General features: G+C 40.5%; 1 protein-coding gene across 1 annotated transcript in view; it reads right to left on the reverse strand.

Moving 5' to 3' along the window:
* The window catches only part of LOC111975140 (zinc finger matrin-type protein 4-like), a 186,331-nt gene extending 169,785 nt beyond the window's left edge, over nt 1-16,546 (reverse strand). The window contains exon 1 of the mRNA XM_070447089.1: nt 16,374-16,546. Within this exon, the coding sequence (XP_070303190.1) occupies nt 16,374-16,460 (87 nt within the window). The 5' untranslated portion in view covers nt 16,461-16,546. The remainder of the gene's footprint in view (nt 1-16,373) is intronic.
* Nucleotides 16,547-23,036: the final 6,490 nt, after the last annotated feature.

A 23,036-nucleotide genomic window follows, 5' to 3' on the forward strand; every position in this document is an offset into this window, starting at 1 on the left:
GAGTCAGTAACCACCGAATAGGGCTGCAAATCTTTGGCTATGAATTCTCCCACTGCTTTCATTATTTCTTTATGTTTTTCTGAATTTGTCGCAAATTYTTTTTGGAAGGCAGRAGCGAGAGATTMTTGTGTTTTCGCTAACGAGTGGACTCTCCTTGCTCCAGCTCCATCTGCACTACATGTTAGAAGTGTTTCCACTCGAGTAGCCGACAGTGGCAAAGCAATGCTTGCAGACTGTACTTTGTTTGTTTACGGACTTCTTACCCTCGTCATCGTATTGAATGCTGAATCCAAAATTTTCCCACACAGCGGATTTGAAAGACGGTGGTGACTTCACATTTGCTTCTGTCTGTCTTGTTAGCGCTCGCCATTGTCACGTTGGAGCTGAGAGAATATTTGTTTTTAGTTTCCCCTCTCTCATGGGTCCCCTTTAGGSAGGTTTCCTACTGAGATGTCATTGCAAATCGTCCATTGGTTGTCCTCGTCCTCTTGAAGCTAGGGGGCAGAATTTTTATGTTTGGAAAAATAACGTTCCCATTGTAAGCTGCCTATTTCTCAGGTCCAGATGCTAGAATATGCATATAATTGACAGAGTAGGATAGAAACACTCTAAAGTTTCCAAAACTGTCAAAATATTGTCTGTGAGTATAACAGAACTGATTTTGCAGGCGAAAATCAGGAGAAAACCAACCCGGAAGTGACTTCTATTTTGAAAAAATCCCATGTCATTGCCTGCCTATCCTCCATTTAAAGGGATATTCAGCAGTATTCCTTTTCCTGTGGCTTCTTCAGGGTTGGAACAGTCTTTAACATAGTTTCAAGCTTTTATTTTAAAAATGAGCGAGAGTTTATCAAAACGCGTCAGAGTGGATTAGACGATGTCCCTCCATTAGTTCTTGCGCGCGGGACACTGGTTTGCTCGACATTTTCTTTTCTCTCCAGTATTGAATTTTACAGTCCGTTGAAATTATGATCGATTTTATTATGTTAAAAACAACCTGAGGATTTGATTATTAAAAACGTTTGACATGCTTCTACGACCTTTACGGATACTATATGGAATTTTCGTTCAAGCCTTGATACTGCTAAGGCTGATGGAATGCTGGAAACATAACCGCCAAAACAATGGAGGTATTTTGATATAAAAAAGGAACATTTATTGTGTAACTGGCAGTCTCGTGAGTGCAAACATCCGAAGATCATCAAAGGTAAGCGATTCATTTTATTGCTTTTCTGGCTTTCGTGACCAATCTACATGGCTGCTAGGTGTTCTTAATGTATTATCTAGTGATCGATAAACTCACAAACGCTTGGATTGCTTTCGCTGTAAAGCATATTTTCAAAATCTGACACGATAGGTGGATTAACAACAAGRTAAGCTGTGTTTTGGTATATTTCACTTGTGATTTCATGAAAATAAATATTTGTCGTTTTTTTATTTTATTTGGCGCTCTGCAATTCAGTGGTTGTTTACGAAAATGATCCCGCTAAAGGGATCCGTGCGTCAAGAAGATTTAATAAGGGGGAGAGGGTTGCGGTCACTGCGGTTGCCACATTTTGGGACATTGCTGTGGAGTAAAGTTTGTCAGCCCTCAGGAGACCCCTAACGGCCTGGGGCCCCAAGCAGTTGCCTGCCAAGCCTGTTCACAAGCTGCGTGTCTGGTTCTGTGGATCTGAATGTACAACGTGCGTGTAGTCTGCAGCACGATAAACAAGCAAGTTTGGGAAATTATAGGAAAATGACATGCATATCGTAATTCCGCAGTTCAAGTGTGCTTAATGAACCGTGGGGGCGTAKRGAACGGTTCGACAACATACTGTGTACCGTTGCATCCCTATTAATAACACATACATAAAGGCTTGATGATGTAAACACAAATGTATTAACACTTAGGGAATTATCACTAACAGCTAAAACAAATCAACATCAATCAAATCAACATCAACATTCCTTTTATTTGTACATTTCTAAACAATACAAATACATGAAGTTTCAAAAAGTCGAGCAATGCAATTACATTGAAAATTACACAGGGCTGTGAATAGTGTAGCTTGTCCCTGAGTTGGCGGACAAATGTTTCTTGCCTCTCTTCCTGCTGGTATGTTGGTTCCAATCTTAAAAGTAACAACAAAGTAAGTTAGCCTGTCTGTTAGGAAATGCCTTTGTCAAACCATCTGGATAAGGGAATTTCTGTGCTGCGCCAGAAATTCTAAATGGGAAGATGGGAAACTCAATTKAATTCCTATTATTATATTCCTCTATAATTTACAAATCTTGTGACGTGAATATGAGACGTGGCTGTATCTAGGGGGATTTTTATTTAGCTGAGCCTACTAGCTAGCTACATTTTGGCTAGCTAGCAATTTCAGAGAAGGCTACAGTATGTACTCTAACTCAACTACAAACAAATTTAAATTACAATGAATAAAGGTTAACTTACTTGTCTTTCGCTCTCCAGTGGCAGCACAAGTGGGCATCACATGATCAGCGTCTCGTCAGCAACACTAAAAAAGTTTATTCCGGGTCACGGGATTTCGAAATTGTTCCAAATAAAAGTCCCCTTTGTAATAGTAGAAAAGTGTCAATAACCATTCATGATATATGAAAAATAATTGTCTAATCATTAACAATGATTCATATTTGTWRATATTTAAGTGACATTCTCATTAAATGGGTTTTAAAACATGTTCCAAGGTKAAATAAATGCCCTCAATACGAATCACTGTATATGGAATACATATTGGCTTAGAGCAAGAACTATTCTGGTTGCCACAGTAAAAGTATTGTATGGAATTCTCAGTAGGGTCTGTAGAATGTATATGTGGTGTCATTTCATGGGGCTCTGAWTAATACGGAGTGTTGCTGGCCTTTTACTCCACTCCATTGGCGACTGAATCACATCACGTGCGCTTACTGCACTACAAAAAACCCGCTAACTAAACAAAGAGTGCAGGGAATGCTCACTGAATTAAAGGGCAATTACACCCCCAATTACATTCCCAGACCTCAAAAGTCATCCCTGATGTGGTTTAAAGCATTGTTGAGAAAAACAGAATTATATTTTGTTTTTCTATTTAAAAAAGTGTTGTAAAAAACTGAAGTGAAACAGAAAAAATAGGGCAAATCTGAAACCTACAAAACAAAGAACTGAAGTAAGCAAAACATTTAAACAGATTTACATTTTAAAAGGCCCTAACAACGTTTTTTGATGTGCAGGACTGCACTTTAGAGTGTGTCATCCTGCAGCACAGCATTTTTGGGGAAGTTGAGGTTGGGTCCAATATTGACTATGTACCCAAGAGGGAAAGAGGGTGGGCCATCCTATTAAATGTTTTAGTGAAATATAATATGCAATTTAGCAGAATCGAACCCAATATCCTGGCATTGCAATGCTCTGCCAAGATGCATGACAGGGTTATAAATTCTTGGTGAAGCCTCAATTTAATATGATTGATAAGGCCTTTATTAAGTGGTGCTTATGCCACCATGCCACCCAGGTTTATGTCATATTTGACATCAGTGGGTTGTGTCACATTTGACATTGGTGGCTAAGTCACACAGTATGCCACATCTATGAACCCTTTATAAAGCATGAAAACAGTTATAGAGGATTTGTAAATACATTTATGTAGCATTTATGAAGGATTTATGAAGGCCTTTTATGAAGCCTTTATAAGCGCACGTAGGGTTGCTAAGGGTCGGAACTTTCCGGTATATTTAGGACATCTTCCATGGAACTTAAGCCCTGGGAATTTTCCTTAAATTCATCAAAAAGTTAGCTTATAACAGCGAACCTTTTTTTGTGGGATACACATAAGGCAATTCTAGGTCTTTGGCATATTTTGGTTAAACTATCCCAATTCAATGGAATTGCAACCCTATGCATGCACAGTGCACTCTTCCATCACATGAACACTGATTCTCAAGTCTTGCACACTAATGAAATGCTATTGACCCACACTACTACACTGTCTGAGCCAAGGACTACATGCTTTCTGTTAAGTTTTGATTACAATATTGGGTCGGGTGAATATATTTTTATGACATACATTCTTTTTTGTTAACTAGAAATAGTAGCCTACAGCAAAGTGTGTTTAAATCATTTCTAACTTGTTAACAATTTCTGCTAGTTAGTTTTTGCTACCATGTGGGTTTTTGCTCGCTTGAGCCTGCTAACCGAGGAGTATTAATTCACCTGTTTCCATACATGTTTCATTTTAAAAACATGTATCTTACAAAGGAGTTGTTTAATCTAACTGCTTAACTTTTTATCTGTACATGGAATTACATTTGTTAGTTTTATACTCCTTTTTTTCTAATCTCTACAGGAAAATGCCACGGGCACTATCTGATGTGTGGAGACATTTCACTGCAGCTAATGTAGATGGGAAAGCTGTGGTAACATTTGCAAAATACTGTGCAAATTATATGTGAAGAATGCAAAAAAAGATGCAGAATCATCTGGCCAAGTGCATAAAGTTCCCCTCAGGCACACAACAAGCAACCTCTGAAAAGGTCCCTCTACTTCTATAAGGTGAAAATGATGAATCAGACACCTTATCGATAGCAACAGCTCATGGTCCTCCTTGAATCAGAAGTTTTTGTTGACTCAATGGAGGAACGTTGTCAAAGAAAATGCTGATGAATGTCTTGCTCGAGCTGTGTATGCAACTGGTTCACCTCTGAACTGCTCACAGGCAATGTGTATTGGAAGAGATTTCTGAAATGTTCTTCCCCAGCATATACCCTCCAACCAAACATGCTTAATCTAGTAATTTGCTGGATGCAGAGTTCAACACCACCGTTCAAGTGAAGGTCAAGCAAATCAGAGAAAGCAGACTGTATTGCAATCATCTCTGATGGGTGGTCGAATGTTCATGGGCAAGGAATAATTAACTACATCATCTCCACCCCTCAACCAGTATTCTACAAGAGCACAGACACAAGGGACAACAGACACARCGGTCCCTACATTGCAGATGAGCTGAAGGCAGTCATCAGTGACCTTGGAACACAGAAGGTATTTGCACTGGTGACAGACAACGCTGCGAATATGAAGGCTGCTTGGTCTAAAGTGGAGGAGTCCTACCCTCACATCACACCCATTGGTGGGCTGCTCATGCATTGAATCTGCTCCTCAAGGACACCATGGCACTGAAAACAATGGATACACTCTACAAGAGAGCCAAGGAAATGGTTAGCTTTGTGAAGGGTCATCAAGTTATAGCAGATATCTACCTCACCAAGCAAAGTGAAAAGAATAAGAGCGCCACATTGAAGCTGCCCAGCAACACCTGTTGGGGTGGTGTTGTCATCATGTTTGACAGTCTCCTGGAGGGGAAGGATTCTCTCCAAGAAATGGACATATCACAGTCTGTCACACCCTGACCATAGAGAGCCTTGTTAATCTCTATTTTGGTTAGGTCGGGGTGTGACTAGGGGGGTTGTTCCTATCTAGGTTTATTATTTCTATGTTGACCTGGTATGGTTCCCAAATCAGAGGCAGCTGTTTATCGTTGTCTCTGATTGGGGATCATATTTATGCAGCCATTTCCCCGCTGGATTTTGTGGGATCTTGTTTGTGTGTAGTTGCCTGTGAGCACTCCATGACTTCACGTTTCGTTTGCTATTTATTGTTTTTTGTGAGTTTCATCTGATTAAACATGTGCAACTCTACGTACGCTGCGCCTTGGTCCGTTAATTCATTAGACGATCGTGAKACAGTCTGCTGATATGGACAGCCACATCAAGAGGATCCTTCTGGATGATGTATTTTGGGAGAGAGTGGTAAGCAGCCTGAAAGTCCTGAAACCTGTAGCAGTAGCCATTGCACGGATTGAGGGAGACAATGCCATCCTGTCTAATATTCAAACTCTGCTAGCAGATGTAAGAGAAGAAATCCATAATGCCCTGCCCACTTCACTGTTGCTCCAAGCAGAGGAAACTGCAGTTCTGAAATACATCAAAAKGCGTTTAGACTTCTGCCTGAAGCCCATACATGCCGCAGCATACATGTTGGACCCCAAGTATGCTGGCAAGAGCATCCTGTCTGGTGCAGCGATCAATAAGGCCTATGGCACCATCACTACTGTGTCTCGCCACCTTGGCCTGGATGAGGGCAAGGTTCTTGGCAGTCTGGCGAAGTACACAACAAAGCAAGGGCTTTGGGATGGAGATGCAATATGGCAGTCGTGCCAACATATCTCATCAGACAACTGGTGGAAGGGACTTTGTTGATCTGAGGCTCTTTCCCCTGTTGCCGTGGGGGTGTACACACCAAAGCACGCAACAGGCTGACCAATGCAAGGGTTGAAAAATTGATGGCCGTCTGGGCAAATTTGAGGCTTTTTGTGCCTGACAACGAGCCATCCTCAACAAGGTTGGAAAGTGACAGTGAAGATGAGGCCTCAGAGTCTGATGTTCAAGAGGTGGACATTGAGGAGGTCCAGGGAGAAGACATGGAAGCCTGAGAGGAAGACAACCAAATCTTTAGTTTCTAGACTATCATTTTACATATGTATGTTAAAAAAGTTTTGGGGAGATGCAATGGATCATTGGGGATCATTCAATATCCCCTTTCTTTTGTTGTTCAGTGAAATCATCCCATGTGAAGAGTCAACTAATTTAATTAATGTTCAATTCGTAACAATTATTATATATATTTTTTCTATTGGAAGGATTTAATAATTTGCAATTATGTCTACTTATGATAAGGTAAAAGGTTTATGTTTCTGTCTCCATATGATATGGTAAATATATCCAATACAAAAAACATCTACATTTAAATGGTATTAATAATAATTTGCATATATTCCCACAGAAAGTTTCCACCTCTGACTATTCCCCAAAATGTTCAACCCTCGCTGCACGTCATTTAAAGCGGGACCATTATCGTCCATAGTAAAAAACAAATGTTGTGCCATCAGTAGGCTAGGCGTTTAAAATTAAATGTGGAGTGGAGCATATAGTTATGTGATGACATCACGTGCCCCGCATACCTTCAAAAGTATGCGGCAATCATCATGTATTCGAAAAACAATTTCCATCATCATTTGTCGTAATAAAGAAACCTACAGTATATCTGCCGTTTCCATTARGCATGACACAAAGATGTTTTTGCAACATTGCTTTTGTTGAATAAACCTTGTGTCTTTGAAAATGAACAATTATAAAATGACTACTGAATGGAAAGTTAAGAGATACTTGCTAAACTTTAGTAACATCCCAACTATAAGACAGCTAGTCTAGTTATTACTGTGAAAAGACCAAACAAAATTATACTTTARTCTTTGTTTTCAGTCAGCAAATGCAAATCCAGATTCTCCACACAAATCATGGATCAGGCATCAGTAATAASTTACGACTGCAGAAAATAACAGATATCAGATTTAGACAGGGTAATAAACCAAAAAAACMAACAAACCTTCCAGCTTCGCATCTCAATTCCATCAGGTACTCATTAACTTATKTTTCTGAGTTCATTATTTATTTTGTTCCACCATATTCCCTCAACAGGCCTCAACTCCACTTTAGGTATATACAGTATATGCGCTGTATTCAGAATGCTAAAAGATTATGTATGTAAGCATCTCTCAACATGATAATAAACGCAAAGCCCCAAAACAGTGCAATACTGAATCATCGATGGTGTACAAAAGCCACCCAACTTACTTTGCAAATTAAGAACAGTTGTCTTTTGCTAACTGTTGCTATGTATAATCAGCAGTGTAGCCCTCTGTTCAAGGGTCATGCATCTTGGATGCTCTCCAAACCCACAATTTTAGATATCTGTCCAAGACGTTTTAACTCTTACTACAAATAGAGAACAATAGCATCCTGAGGTAGCAGACTAAAGTAGAGTGGTTGTGATTGGAAAGAGAGAGAGAGAGAGAGACCGCATTGTCTTGGCAACACATACAATCTCACCTCAGCAACTGCATTAATTCCAGCCTGAATAAGAGACAATGTACATTCAGTAGTAGAGCTCCTGGACTAAGGCCATAGAACAGAAAATGCCTCTGATACAGGGAGGGAACCACATGCGAACTAAGAGAGAAGTGAGAGGTGAGCAGGAGGGAGGGAATTAATTATCAAATAGCTAACATTGAGTCAGTTTCAAAAACTGCATGTAACAGCAAACAATGCAAGGAGGCTGATTACACGTGTACTATGWTTTCWTTAGCCACTCTGGCACTATTTATCMATTTATAAATMATCTACTTCATCTGGATTATATAAACAAGCACATCCTTTTCAAGTACTTAAATCGTTTGAGTTCAGTAAACAGTGCTCAACTCTCCATCCCAAGAGCTTACTGGAGGTCAGATAGAGTGCATTGTGAGCACATCTACACTAAGTATACCAAACATTAGGAACACCCGCTCTTTCCATGACATAGACRSACCAGGTGAATCCAGGTYGAAGCTATGATCCCTTATTGATGTCACTTGTTAAATCCACTTCAATCAGTGTAGATGAAGGGGAGGAGACAGGTTAAAGAAAGATTTTTAAGCCTCGAGACAATTGAGACATGGATTGTGTGCCATTCAGAGGGTGAATGGGCAAGACAAAATATTTAAGTGCCAGGGTATGAACAGGGTATGGTAGTAGYTGCCAGGGGCATTGGTTTGTGTCCACAACTTCAAAGCTGCTGGGTTTTTCATGTTCAACAGTTTCCCATGTGTATCAAGAATGGTCCACCTCKCAAAGGAGAACTGTGGGAAGCATTGGAGTCAACATGGGCCAGCATCCCTYTGGGACGCTTTCGACACCTTGTAGAATCCATACCCCAYCGAATTGAGGCTGTTCTGATGGCAAAAGGSGGGTGCAACTCAATATTAGGAAGGTGTTCATAATGTTTTGTACACTCAGTGTATAATCAGCGTTAACATTATAAGAATACAATAATCTTACAAACCTGAATAACACAGATAAAGAGCTTAGTTCATGAACAATATTATAACAATACCACAATGTTTTAGCTATCTAATTAAAACATGAACACATTTACAAACTCTTCAAAATAAACTACACAAGGGGCCAGAGGTTCTCTTGATTTCCACAAATTGGAAAACCTCTGGAATTTGATAACTACACCGGCTGCAACCTCTCTCAGTAGATGATTTCCAGCTACAACTATGGTCAAAGAAAATAACTTTCATTTCAACTGGAAATTGGCAGTTGAAATGAAAGCAGGGGGAATTGTCAGACAGTTTAAATGAAGCTGCAGCTGCTTAGCCTCTACCCACCCAGGTTGACCTGTGAGYATCATGAGGCCATTTGTCCAGGACCATCATCAGCATTGTTATTAAKCTCCTCAGCAGCAGACAGCAGCATTTGTCCAGCTGATGCTCCAGGCCAGGACCACTGAGTGGATTAGGCTGCGTCCTAAATGGCACCCTAATTCCCTAAATCAGGGTTCCCCAGCTGGTGGCCCACTGGACAAATTTGGCTCACGGGTGAATTTACTTGGCACCCAAGTTTTCTGAGGATTTATTTTTTATATCTAAACCCAATTGAGATATTTTGGGATGATTTGGATGATTTGGACCGCAGAGTGAAGGAAAAGCAGCCAACAAGTCAACAAGCATATGTAGGACATGTGGTCCCGTGTGGCTCAGTTGGTAGAGCATGGCGCTTGCAACGCCAGGGTTGTGGGTTCATTCCCCACGGGGGGACCAGGATGAATATGTATGAACTTTCCAATTTGTAAGTCGCTCTGTATAAGAGCGTCAGCTAAATGACTTAAATGTAAATGTAAATGTAAGAACTCCTTCAAGACTGTTGGAAAAGCATTCCAGGTGAAGCTAGTTGAGAGAATGCCAAGAGTGTGCAAAGCTGTCATCAAGGCAAAAGACTGCTACTTTGAAGAATCTCAAATYTAAAAAATATTTTAATTTGTTTAACACTTTTTTGGTTACTACATGATTCCATATGTGTTATTTCATAGTTTTTATGTCTTCACTATTATTCTACAATGTAGAATATAGTAATAATAAAGAAAAACCCTGGAATGAGTAGGTGTGTCCAAACTTTTGACTGGTACTGTATGTGATCATATACAAATGTAAGCAAGGTTTGAAATAATTATGTTTTAGTCTGTTTGGGTTTCTTGCGGTCAATTTGAGGTCTACAAATTATTTGTAAATATGTTCCGGCCCCCTGACCATCCGCGCAAGAAAAGGTTGGCCTGTGACTGAATCTAGTGGATGATCCCTGCCCTAAATAGTGCACTAGTTTTGACCAGAGCCTATGGGCCCTGGTCAAAACTAGTGCACTACGGCTGCATTCAGACAAGCAGCCCAATGCTGATATTTTTGTTCTTTTGACCAATCAGATCAGCTCTGAAAAAGATATGATGTGAAAAGATCTGATGTGAAAAGATCTGATGTGAATGGTCAACAGACCAATTAGTGGTAAAAGTATCAGAATTGGGCTGCCTGTTTAGAGCAGCCTATGTAGGGCATAGGGTGCCATGTGAACGAACGCATACTTAGACATCTCTACCAGTTTTCAGTAGATCTCCCAAGAGAATGGACTAACCAGGCCACATTATATACTGAGGCAGCAGCACACTCAGATACTGGGCTTTAAATGGGGTATCTCAGGCTYCTGAGCATTAAATACAGGAATACATAGAATACCAAAAACTCATACACATTACTACCATTGCAGCAGTATTGTCAATCTACATCCAATATTCTAAYGTGTTTGCCTGAAGGACAAAGCAGACTGAGTTGACGAATGTTTAAAAACAGCGGGTGGCCGCTCTGTCTCCTCTGTAATTTTCTGTTAATTTCCCGATGATTCTACATGTTGAATTGCAGGACACCCAGCAAGTAATACACAGCACAGGGCCGACGTTTGTTATGGTTTGTCTTTGTCTTTTATTTAGTTGTAACCCCAGAGAGCTATTTATCTCAATAGAAGACTCTGGTGTGGCCTGCCTACTGACAACAGAGCAGTTGAGCGAAAACATTACAGTACAGTCTGGGCAGTGTGCCTACAGTAGACTACACCTCAGCACAATCATCAGACTGGTGTCGGGCCAGTGACAGAGACATTTAGGTCAAGTGTTTAGTCACTTGAGTGTGTGTGTGTGTGTGTGTGTGTGTGTGTGTGTGTGTGTGACCCGTTATATTATGACTCTGGTCTATTTAATCACTTATATTTTCTCCAGTTACTGTAGATTACTTTTAGATTACATTTAGATTACTTAGCCAGAAAGGGTAAATAGCCTGATGTAACAACGGTGTCCATAAACCTGTTGTAAAGGACCATGCATACAGGGGTGTGTGCTTGGGTTCCGGAACTCTGATGCTTTTATAGATTTCAAAGTAAATCAAGCCTAAATGGATGTCTTCCTAAAGAAAGCTTGCCTGCTCTCAGCCTGATCCACAAAGGAGCATCAATTATGATTAGGCATACAACAACCTAATCTGATCCATATAATGAGCAAGATGTTAAATATTCTCTCATGCCAGTAACAGCTCATCAATGTGGACAAAGGGATGTCATTCCCTCTCTCTCAGTCTCTCTTTCTCTCTCTCGCATTCGGAAAGTATTCAGACCCATTCCCTTTTGCCACATTTTGTTACGTTACAGCCTTATTCTAAAATGGATTAAATAAAAAGTTMTAAGAAATAAAAAACAGAAATACCTTACTTACATAAGTATTCAGACCCTTTGCTATGAGACTTGAAATTGAGCCCAGGTGCATCCTGATTCCATTGATCATCCTTGAGATGTTTCTACAACTTGATTGGAGTCCACCTGTGGTAAATGAAATTGATTGGACATGATTTGGAAAGGCACACACCTGTCTATATAAGGTCCCACAGTTGACAGCGCATGTCAGAGCAAAAACCAAGCCAGGAGGTCGAAGGAATTGTCRGTAGAGCTCCGAAAAAGGATTGTGTCACAGTGGCATCCATCATTCTGAAATTGAAGAAATGTGGAACCACCAAGACTCTTCCTAGAGCTGGCCGCCGGCCAAATGGAGCAATCATGGAAGAAGGGCCTTGGTCAGGGAGGTGACCAAGAACACGATGGTCACTTTGACAGAGCTCCAGAGTTCCTCTGTTGAGATGGGAGAACCGTTTAGAAGGACAACAATCTCTGCAGCACTCCACCAATCAGGACTTTATGGTAGAGTGGCCAGACGGAAGCCACTCCTCAGTAAAAGGCAAATGACAGCCTGCTTGGAGTTTGCCAAAAGGCACCTAAAGGGCTGTCAGACCATGAGAAACAAGATTCTCTGGTCTGATGAAACCAAGATTGAACTCTTTGGCCTGAATGCCAAGTGTCCTGTCTGCAGGAAACCTGGCGCCATCCCTTTGGTGAAGCATGGTGGTGGCAACATCATGCTGTGGGGATTTTTTCAGCGGCAGAGACTAGGAGACTAGTCAGGATCGAGGGAAAGATGAACGGAGCAATATACAGAGAGATCCTTGATGAAAACTTGCTCCAGAGCACTCAGGACCTCAGACTGGGGTGAAGGTTCACCTTCCAAAAGGACAACAACCCTAAGCACACAGCCAAGACAACACATGAGTGGCTTCGGGACAAGTCTCTGAATGTCCTTGAGTGGCCCAGCCAGAGGCCGGACTTGAACCCGATCGAACATCTCTGGAGAGACCTAAAATAGCTGTGCAGCGACGCTCCCCATCCAATCTGACAGAGCTTGAGAGGATCTGCAGAGAAGAATGGGAGAAACTCRCCAAATACAGGTGTGCCAAGCTTGTAGCATCATACRCAAGAAGACTTGAGGCTGTAATCTCTGCCAAAGGTGCTTCAACAAAGTCCTGAGTAAAGGGTCAGAATACTTATGTAAATGTCATACTGCAAACATTTCTAAAAACTTGTTTTTGCTTTGTCGTTATGGGGTATTGTGAGTAGATTGATGAGGAAAAAAATGATTTAATCAATTTTAGAACAAGGCTGTAACGTAACAAAATGTGGAAAAAGTCAAGGGGTCTGAATACTTTCCAAATGCACTGTGTAGGCTAATTATACTGTATTACTATATATATATACATACAGTATAATTAGCCTTCGGACAATATTACTTATTTTTTCAGAAGCTACTGCAATCTAAGAGTACTTCAGGGAGTTTCACATGATACATTCATCTCCTTATATTCAATGCCTTTTGACCAGCTCATGTGACACATGTGGAAGTGCCAAGTGCAGTAGCTCTAACTGTTAAGTAGATTTTCTTTGGCATCTTTCTAACACCAGTGTGTGTTTGACGGATCTCATTGAAGTTAATTGTTACATAAGGTATTCATAAAAATCTTTAGGGTTTATTTCGGTCTCTCTGTGTACAGACTGCGACTGAAAGGAGGATTTTGAATAACCAACTTTATTTTATAACCCTAACAAATCACTGACGGTAGAGAGGGCTCGTAAGCTTTTTTTTTTACCACAAACGATATGAAATTGAGAGTCTGAACAAATATATCTGGGATTGTTAAAGTGAGAGGTCCATCACTTGCAAAAAGTTGTGTGAAGTTGGAGAGCTTGCATGTGCYTAGTATGTGTACTGTATGAGTATTAAGTAGGTCCTCGCAGACATGTAAAACACCCCAAATACACTTCATATTCTGGAAGCCTCACATACAGACAACTTTTGAAAAACTCTAGTCCGTGTCACTGACAGCAGGCATGCTGCGACAAACAGCACTGTCTTAAGATAATGAAAAACAAATGCTCACTGTACCAAACCACAAGGCTCTGATGGAGCCACCTTGTGGTTTAGTACAGTGAGCCTCTCCTCAGAGAGTGATAGTAGCAACATTTTACAACTCTGGCAACCGACTGATCAAATTTTGAATCAAGCAGACTGGAGAAATKATTTATTTTATTGAACAACAGCAGTGATGGGAATTGTCAGGCAAGTATGATTAAAACTCCAAATACTCCATAACAAGTAAATTGACAAGTGGAGGATTTTAACTGCAAATTATGTTTGAAGGATGGTCAAAAACGACACCCAATTCAATATAGTCCACTACTTTTGAACTGGCCCATTTTCATGAATTTGCACTTGTCCAGCTTACTGGCTTGTAAATATAATTTGCTATGATGATGTTATTTTAAATACATCATTAGGATGTTAAAGATGTCTGAATCTGAATCTGAGGGGAAATGGMGCCATTTGGTCGTAATCCATAGCCTGCAGAGGAAATGGAGGAAACACCCATCCCACTGGGCACYGATGTCAGTTCATCATCTAGTTTTGATTTACATTTGGTTGTTATCAACTAATGTGAAAAMAATGTCACGATGACCCTGTAATTGGATTTGGGTTCAAAGTTGGGTGAAAGAATACAAAATTCACTCATGTTGATAACATTTTTTTTTAATCCAATCAGTTTTCCACGCTTATTCAACGTCATCACATTTCATTTTCTTGTTGAAATTATGAGGAAACAACGTTAATTCAACCAGTTTTTTGCCCAGTGAGATAGATTAATTGAGGTTTGAATCACACATTGACTATTGKGGGTGCCATAAACTGTGGGCTGGAGCAACGCATGATATTTTAAATGCTTGAGATGTCTTCTGTATAGTTAAATGATTGTAAGGCTGATGGGGGGTGCCATGATTTGTTATGGATTTTAGGGTTTACCCAGAACCCCAATAATTCGAATCTTGGACAATAATAAAGACCACTATAATATCAGAATTGTTGAGAAAGAATGCTAGGACGTTATGGGGGCTGTTGCATACCGCTCAATTAAAGTGCAGAAACTTCACTGCAAAAAGAGACGGACATTTGCTATAACGATCTACCCAAAGCTACTGTATCAGTCTTGATGTTATYGTCTTTGTATCTCCGATCATTTTAGAAACCCAAATAAAAGATCGACTTTGATACACGATGCACAGCAGCAGAGTCACAGAAGTAAAAAACCATGCAACAAAAGGAGAGGAAAGCTTTCTCTKAAACAAGACAAGTAAGTCGCTGCATGCGCTCTGGGGGAAGTGGATAAAGCAAAGATAATATTAATGTAGTAAAGATAAAGKTAATCTAGACACCACCTGGTGAACACACTTCAAAGCCTTGCACTAATGTGTAATATGCAACAATTCCAGATTAACAATTGATGCCTTGTCGTTGAACTTAAACAAATAAACACTTTAGMATTTCCGTAGCATATCTAATTAAAATGCCTTTTCAAAGCCCTTCCTATGGTTCTTTTAATAAGACACCTGACTGGAGGGAAGTCAGGATTGTTCAGTAAAGGAAATACGTGTTTTTTAAGAAAACTTGGCAAATCTTTGATGAAAACTATGAAATAGGACACTATAGCCAGTATAAGATGTTGAGGTGAATTTGATACGCCAAAGTCAGAGGCAGAGAGTGCATTGCGCGCATCCATCCATGCATGGTTGCCAATCAAATTGGACACAAATAGCTACGAGGTGAACACAGATAGCTAAGAGGTAAATTCCATTCCGGTTTTGTGTGGTGTAGCTTTTTGAGAGTTTATGAGGATAATGTCATGTGAAAATGCATGACAAATGACTAAACTAATCCTKATTTGGTGTAGTCACAATCCAATGACTGGATGCAATAGAATASTCAAGATAGCCACACGCAAACTTCTCAAATACAATGCATTGTGCTGAACAGCGGGGAAATGTAAAAACAAACAAATGCAAACGAAGGCCAACTAGATTGCCTATGACAGGTAAGTTCAACTCACTTTAACCGGATGAACTATTGGAATCCCATAAATGACATTCATGAAGGTTCGTCTTGACTAAATTATCATAAATATAATGTAGCAAAAAAACTATCTACGTAAAAGGTCAATATGAGTAAAATAGGCATGGATAGCCGAATAAATGAGACGAGGAATTGTTTTGCCTCCGATGCCATCCCATCCCASTTTCTAAGCACATTGAGACGCAAAWTTASCATCGCGAAAAGTCCGAACCATCGATTTAAATGTCGAATTCAAATAGGGTCTGCATCATATCACACCGAGTGTTTATGAAACCGTTGAATGAGATTCGCAATTTAAGCGCATCATTTAACCTCCSCATCAGGCTACCCGGTACTTCCAAACACGGTGTCATGAATTCATCATCAAATAGCCTAGATGGAGGAGAGGACACTGTTTCTCGTTACGCTGGCTCATGTGCACATCGAAAATTGTCAAAAAGGAAAATATTGCACGCAGCGCAGCGGGCATGCAAAACTGATCACGAAAGACCCAAAAACATTAAAGACAGTTCTAGTTTTATAGTCTCGTTCTCTGTCTATAGAGATGGAAAGCGGTCTTAGTTTGGTAACCGATGTAAGTAAAACGGAAATCAAATCACACATAGGCTAAGTAGCCTAATGCATGTCTGAGATGTACCTGTAACTCCAAACTGTAACCCTGGTACAAGTGTGTCGGGAACACCGTCAATTGATGCTGCACTTGTAGGGAAACTGTGTAATCCATTGACCAGATCAGCGAAACGTGTGTACAAAGCAGAAGACGCTTCCACAGCTGTTTGCAGTACTATGCTGTAGTACAACCTTCGACTGTTCTCCGCCCCGCTTCTTCCTCATTGGTCGTTTGGCAGTAGTAGTCCAGCCAGCAGCCTACTTGTGTAGAGCCAGGGCCGTGCTACCGAACGGGCAGGTAGTGCACGTGCCCCGGGGTCCCCTTTATAATAAGCATTGCATGCATCTATAATCACATTTGCGTAGTGGCATACAGTTGAGCAGACACGTTTTTAGGATTTCCACACTGTTCAAAGCTTTTGTGAAGGTTTAAACCAGTTTGCAAGTGTTTTGTTGCATTCTGTTGAACTATTTTCTTTGGCCAAATTAAGTTCCAACAGTAATGTGTTTGCTGCAATTTAATATCATGCTCATATTTTCACTATAAACAATGGCTTGACTTACTACTGAATATTACCCTAATAAAGTTTAGAAACTTTTGTGAACGTTTGGTGTTGTGTGGCWATTAACCTATTATACTGCAGGCCTATGATATGAAGGCAGTACGCACTTGCGCTCCAACTGACTCCGACAGTTGAACTTGAGGTGAGGAAGACTGTTTCAGGCCTACCAGAGTTACTACTTTAATCTAACAATATAATGATTATCTTTATTAAAAATATTTGGATCGAAAAATAACGAATTAGCCTCCTTCCGTATGCCTATATCTGTAGAGCAGACGCAGTAGTCTATCTGACAATAATAAAGAAATGCATATTGGTGTTGTAGCTTGCCACAGGCATATCTCTATCTCTCTCACACTCTCTGGAGCTAGGCCAAAAGCTTCTCTTTCTTTATATTTAAAATATTAATATCATACAGTGGATACCTACAGTGGGGCAAAAAAGTATTTAGTCAGCCACCAATTGTGCAAGTTCTCCCACTTAAAAAGATGAGAGAGGCCTGTAATTTTCATCATAGGTACACTTCAACTACAGACAAAATGAGAAAAAGAAATCCAGAAAATCACATTGTAAGATTTTTTATGAATTTATTTGCAAATTATGGTGGAAAATAAGTATTTGGTCAATAACAAAAGTTTCTCAATACTTTGTTATGTACCCTTTGTTGGCAATGACAGAGGTCAAACGTTTTCTGTAAGTCTTCACAAGGTTTTCACACACTGTTGCTGGTATTTTGGCCCATTCCTCCATGCAGATCTCCTCTAGAGCAGTGATGTTTTGGGGRTGTTGCTGGGCAACACGGACTTTCAACTCCTTCCAAAGATTTTCTATGGGGTTGAGATCTGGAGACTGGCTAGGCCACTCCAGGACCTTGAAATGCTTCTTACGAAGCCACTCCTTCGTTGCCCGGGCGGTGTGTTTGGGATCATTGTCATGCTGAAAGACCCAGCCACGTTTCATCTTCAATGCCCTTGCTGATGGAAGGAGCTTTTCACTCAAAATCTCACGATACATGGCCCCATTCATTCTTTCCTTTACACGGATCAGTCGTCCTGGTCCCTTTGCAGAAAAACAGCCCCAAAGCATGATGTTTCCACCCCCATGCTTCACAGTAGGTATGGTGTTCTTTGGATGCAACTCAGCATTCTTTGTCCTCCAAACACGACGAGTTGAGTTTACCAAAAAGTTATATTTTGGTTTCATCTGACCATATGACATTCTCCCAATCTTCTTCTGGATCATCCAAATGCTCTCTAGCAAACTTCAGACGGGCCTGGACATGTACTGGCTTAAGCAGGGGGACACGTCTGGCACTGCAGGATTTGAGTCCCTGGCGGCGTAGTGTGTTACTGATGGTAGGCTTTGTTACTTTGGTCCCAGCTCTKTGCAGGTCATTCACTAGGTCCCCCCGTGTGGTTCTGGGATTTTTGCTCACCGTTCTTGTGATCATTTTGACCCCACGTGGTGAGATCTTGCGTGGAGCCCCAGATCGAGGGAGATTATCAGTGTTCTTGTATGTCTTCCATTTCCTAATAATTGCTCCCACAGTTGATTTCTTCAAACCAAGCTGCTTACCTATTGCAGATTCAGTCTTCCCAGCCTGGTGCAGGTCTACAATTTTGTTTCTGGTGTCCTTTGACAGCTCTTTGGTCTTGGCCATAGTGGAGTTWGGAGTGTGACTGTTTGAGGTTTTGGACAGGTGTCTTTAATACTGATAACAAGTTCAAACAGGTGCCATTAATACAGGTAACGAGMGGAGGACAGAGGAGCCTCTTAAAGAAGAAGTTACAGGTCTGTGAGAGCCAGAAATCTTGCTTGTTTGTAGGTGACCAAATACTTATTTTCCACCATAATTTACAAATAAATTCATTAAAAATCCTACAATGTGATTTTCTGGATTTATTTTTCTKATRTTSTCTGTCATAGTTGAAGTGTACCTATGATGAAAATTACAGGCCTCTCTCATCTTTTTAAGTGGGAGAACTTGCACAATTGGTGGCTGACTAAATACTTTTTTGCCCCACTGTAAGCCTATAGGCCTATGTATGCAATGCCCTGATGCATTTAGTGCTCAAATCTCTGACAGCTGAACCGTCAGGTGGAACATTTTAGGGAAGTAAAAACCATTCAAACAGTAGGCTGTAAAGTTGTGCATGTGTTACACAAGGATTTTGTTTTTGTAATTTGTTAAAAGCTGTTTTTAAGGACTTATGTGGCTCATTTGGCGAATATCCCTCATTTATTGATGGTGCTGGCTGCGTGTGTGGACACCCTAATGTGTTACGCAGCAAATGCATATCGATGATTGGTACATATCTCAAATGTCCGCTAAATTAAAATCTTCCCAGTCATTTGTTCTGTGCCAAATTTTCCTGTCAGGGTGGGATGTCCTTCAATCTGTAAAAAGACAAGGGGGGGAGAAATTAACCTCACTGCTCACAACTACTTTTATTAATCTGCATAAATAAATGGTGTACTTACATTTTGTGAAGTTATTCCTTATTTTTCTGGAAACTTTACCCAAGCGGGGACTTCTGTCTGCCATTAATTCAGATTTTTTTATGGGATAGCCTCCCCGGCAAAGYATACATGGGATTGGGACATGCCYATTTTGACGTCCGGCCTAGACATTCTGCCAGCTCATGTCTCGTTAACCATCAATACTCGCTAAATTCYCCCGCCAGCTGATCTCAATTGCAACCATTATTGGTCACCTCATTACTGCTCACTTAAGATATGTTTGCCCTCAGGTTGGTATTGTCATCGCATCAATTTAGCCCTTTTTGAACAGACTAATGGCGATTTATCAATTTGACAACCATTCCGTACAATCAAAATTAAATATTTCCTTGTTTACCAACGGCAAATCTAGTGTGAAAATGTAGCTATATGTGCGTGCTGCAGGCAGCGGCCCTAACTGCTAGACCCACCCAGGCCACGATTGAATTCAATTTTGTGTTTTCGAGTTTTGAGTACAGACACCAGTGTCTCAGGTCAGGTAGTTTCTGTGCCACACTAAATACATTTGCCAAGAAGGTGAATTTTGATGTGGAGAATCTTTTTAAGGGTAAAATTGACTCCAACCAAACACAACGTAATCTTTCTAAGACAGAGAGGGATGCAGTTCAATCATTGTCCAAAWAMGAACYGATTGGGGTTAAAAAAGCAGACAAAGGTGGTGCTACAGTAGTGTGGAGTAAGGACAAATATGTGACAGAAGCCTACCGTCAATTAYACAATGATGAATTCTACCAATCTCTTACCTTCAACCCTACAGAGGACCTAAAAACGGAATAGAAAGGGATCCTCGCAGAAGCTAAGGAGAATGGCTACATTTCAGACAATGAGTTCAACTTTATTTTCAATGGCAGTCCGCATATGGCTTCTTTTTATCTTCTTCCAAAAGTCCACAAGAGTCTTGAAAACCCCCCAGGCAGACCAGTCATTAGTGGTAATGAAACTCGGATTACTTTACATTGATTACTTTATTAAGCCTTTTCTGACGAAACCCCCAGCCTATCTTCAAGATACCACAGATGTGTTGAACAAATAACATTKATTTTTTTGGACCTCGACATCAGTAAAAATGACGAAGGTTGTTTGCACACATCAATCTTTAGGAAGCCTACAGATGGGAATACCATTCTGAGGGCAGARAGCTTTCACACCAAAAGGCTAAAAGAGAACATTCCATATGGCCAATTCCAAAGAGTCCACAGAATTTGCGATCAGGAAACAGACTACAGTGTCAAATCTGCTGAATTGGCTCAGGTCCTGAAAGATGCACGTGTAAGGGCCYGACTACTTGACAGAGAGAWCTTGTTACGAAGGGGAGTGCCTCGTGATACATCAGAGAGAGTGTACTTTGTTACAAAATACAGCACTGAAGCAGAGAACATTAAAAGAATCATTCAAAATAATTGGGGAATCATCCAAAGTGATACGCTACTATGTCAAGTCTTCCCTGAGCCACCAGTCATAAGCTTTAAAAGATGTCCTACCCTAAATGACAAATTAGTCCATAGCTATCTTCCTGGTGACTCTCAAAAAACTTGGCTTGACCACAAACCCAGGGGCTCTTTTAAATGTAACCAGTGCAACCATTGCAGAAATATTGAACAGGAAAAGTATTTTCTTGACACAGCTTCTAAAATTGAGTATTACGTCAAGCATTTCATTAACTGCAAAACCACTCATGGGAATACCACTCATCTACAGATTGGAATGTCCACAGTGCAAGGTGTTCTACATTAGACGGACAAAGAGACGCCTTCAAGACCGCTTAGCAGAACACAAGTACGCCATACGGGTAGGCAATGAAGACTACCCCATGGCAAGGCACTATTAAGTCCTTACACCATGGCAATCCTGCCTCCCTACAAGCTATGGGTATTGATCATGTTCCGGCCTCAATTAGAAAAGGGGACCGTCTTAAACAGTTAAACCAAAGGGAAAGTTTTGGGATTTACAAACTACACYCCACTAAGTACCCTGGTTTAAATGAAGATATGGATTTCTCACCCTTCCTATAGGGTCGTGATAGGTCCATTTGCTGTCATCTAGTGGACATTTTGCTCAATTGCCCTCAGCTATGTTTAGAATGTTGTTGTCCATGTTTGCTGTGTTCTAGTGTACGACGGAATATATTGCTTTCTTATTCTTGACACTTCTCCCAGTCATATTTAAGGTTAGACCTACCTTTCTAGGCGTTCTGATACTTCTAGCTTGGAGTTTAATTTTTTTGATAAAATATCTACAGTATTTCACTTTTTAATGTGTATAGTATTGCTTACTAGGTGTGTCCAATCAAATTTGTAACCCCTCCCTCTTCAAACTAGAGCTGATTGGAAAAGCTGTTCAAAAGAGGACATTGCAGTATTATTATTTATTTGTACTCCCTGACGAAGGCCATGCAGCCGAAACGCGTCAGATAAAAAAAAAGCTCTCTCCATTGAACATGCCACACAAATAAAGGTATTTTAATTAATTATATGAAGAGTGCCTTGGTCCTCCTTTCTTTTTGATGACCAATTCACCCCTTTTACCAAAGAGCACCTTCTGTCTAKCAAAATGTACTACTGTTTACCTTAGRAGCGCTTCCCTATCKCCTCTTTCTATCAATTTTGAGTTTATTCGTAACCTTAGGATAAACTAGACACTTGTATGTCGTAGTATAGTGGAGACCAATATCAATATTGTGCTATTGAGCTATATAAAACTATSGTTGTTGATGTTTATGGCTGCATTTCAGATACATTTTTGTATATTTGAATGTTTCAGTAATAGGACCTAGGAATAGCGTTTGAGCGAGCGAGAGAGAACATCATTTTGAWYGCAAGCCTTAATCCCAATAACTCGACTGCCCCAGCATGGAGAGAAAAATAACTGCTAATTTTCAGCCACTCAAGAGGCTCATTTGAATTTCCTGATGCATCAGGAAAATGATCTGCAACAAAAGTGTGATCAAGTTAAGATCTGACATCTGTAGGTGCAAAGATTACCAACACATTCACATTCAGACATCACAAGATTACCAACCCATTCACATCCAACACATTCACATCCAACACATTCACATCCAACCCATTCACATCCAACCCATTCATATCCAACACATTCACATCCAACCCATTCACATCCAACCCATTCACATCCACACTGGCATAATACATATTGTTAAAGTGTCATACGGGACATCCCCAGCCGCCAAATTTAATTAAATACAACCATTATGTGGTTCCTTGAGGAAACTACCATACAAAATACACAAAGGGCTTCCCTGAATCCATGTATATGTCCCAAATGGCACCTTATTCCCTTTATAGTGCACTACTTTTGACCAGGGCTCTGCTCAAAAATATCCAGAGTTGCTCTGTGTGGCTGAGTCTGACACACTGTTTTGGCTTATGCTATTTTTGCATGAATGACCACACAAAAGGAGTGAATCCCTGCCTAGTAGCCCGTGGCAACCATTGCCACCCAACTCACTGTAACCCTGAGAGGAAGGGAAAGAATCCCAGCTGTAAGACTCTGCCTGGACAGAAATTCTGTCTTGCAACACTGTGTGTTTTACATGAAAAAGGAAAATCATCTGTACTTCTCTCGGATAGTAATAGTAGTTCATAGGA

Source organism: Salvelinus sp. IW2-2015, linkage group LG15 (genome assembly GCF_002910315.2).
Source record: "Salvelinus sp. IW2-2015 linkage group LG15, ASM291031v2, whole genome shotgun sequence".
NCBI classification, from domain to species: Eukaryota; Metazoa; Chordata; class Actinopteri; order Salmoniformes; family Salmonidae; genus Salvelinus; species Salvelinus sp. IW2-2015.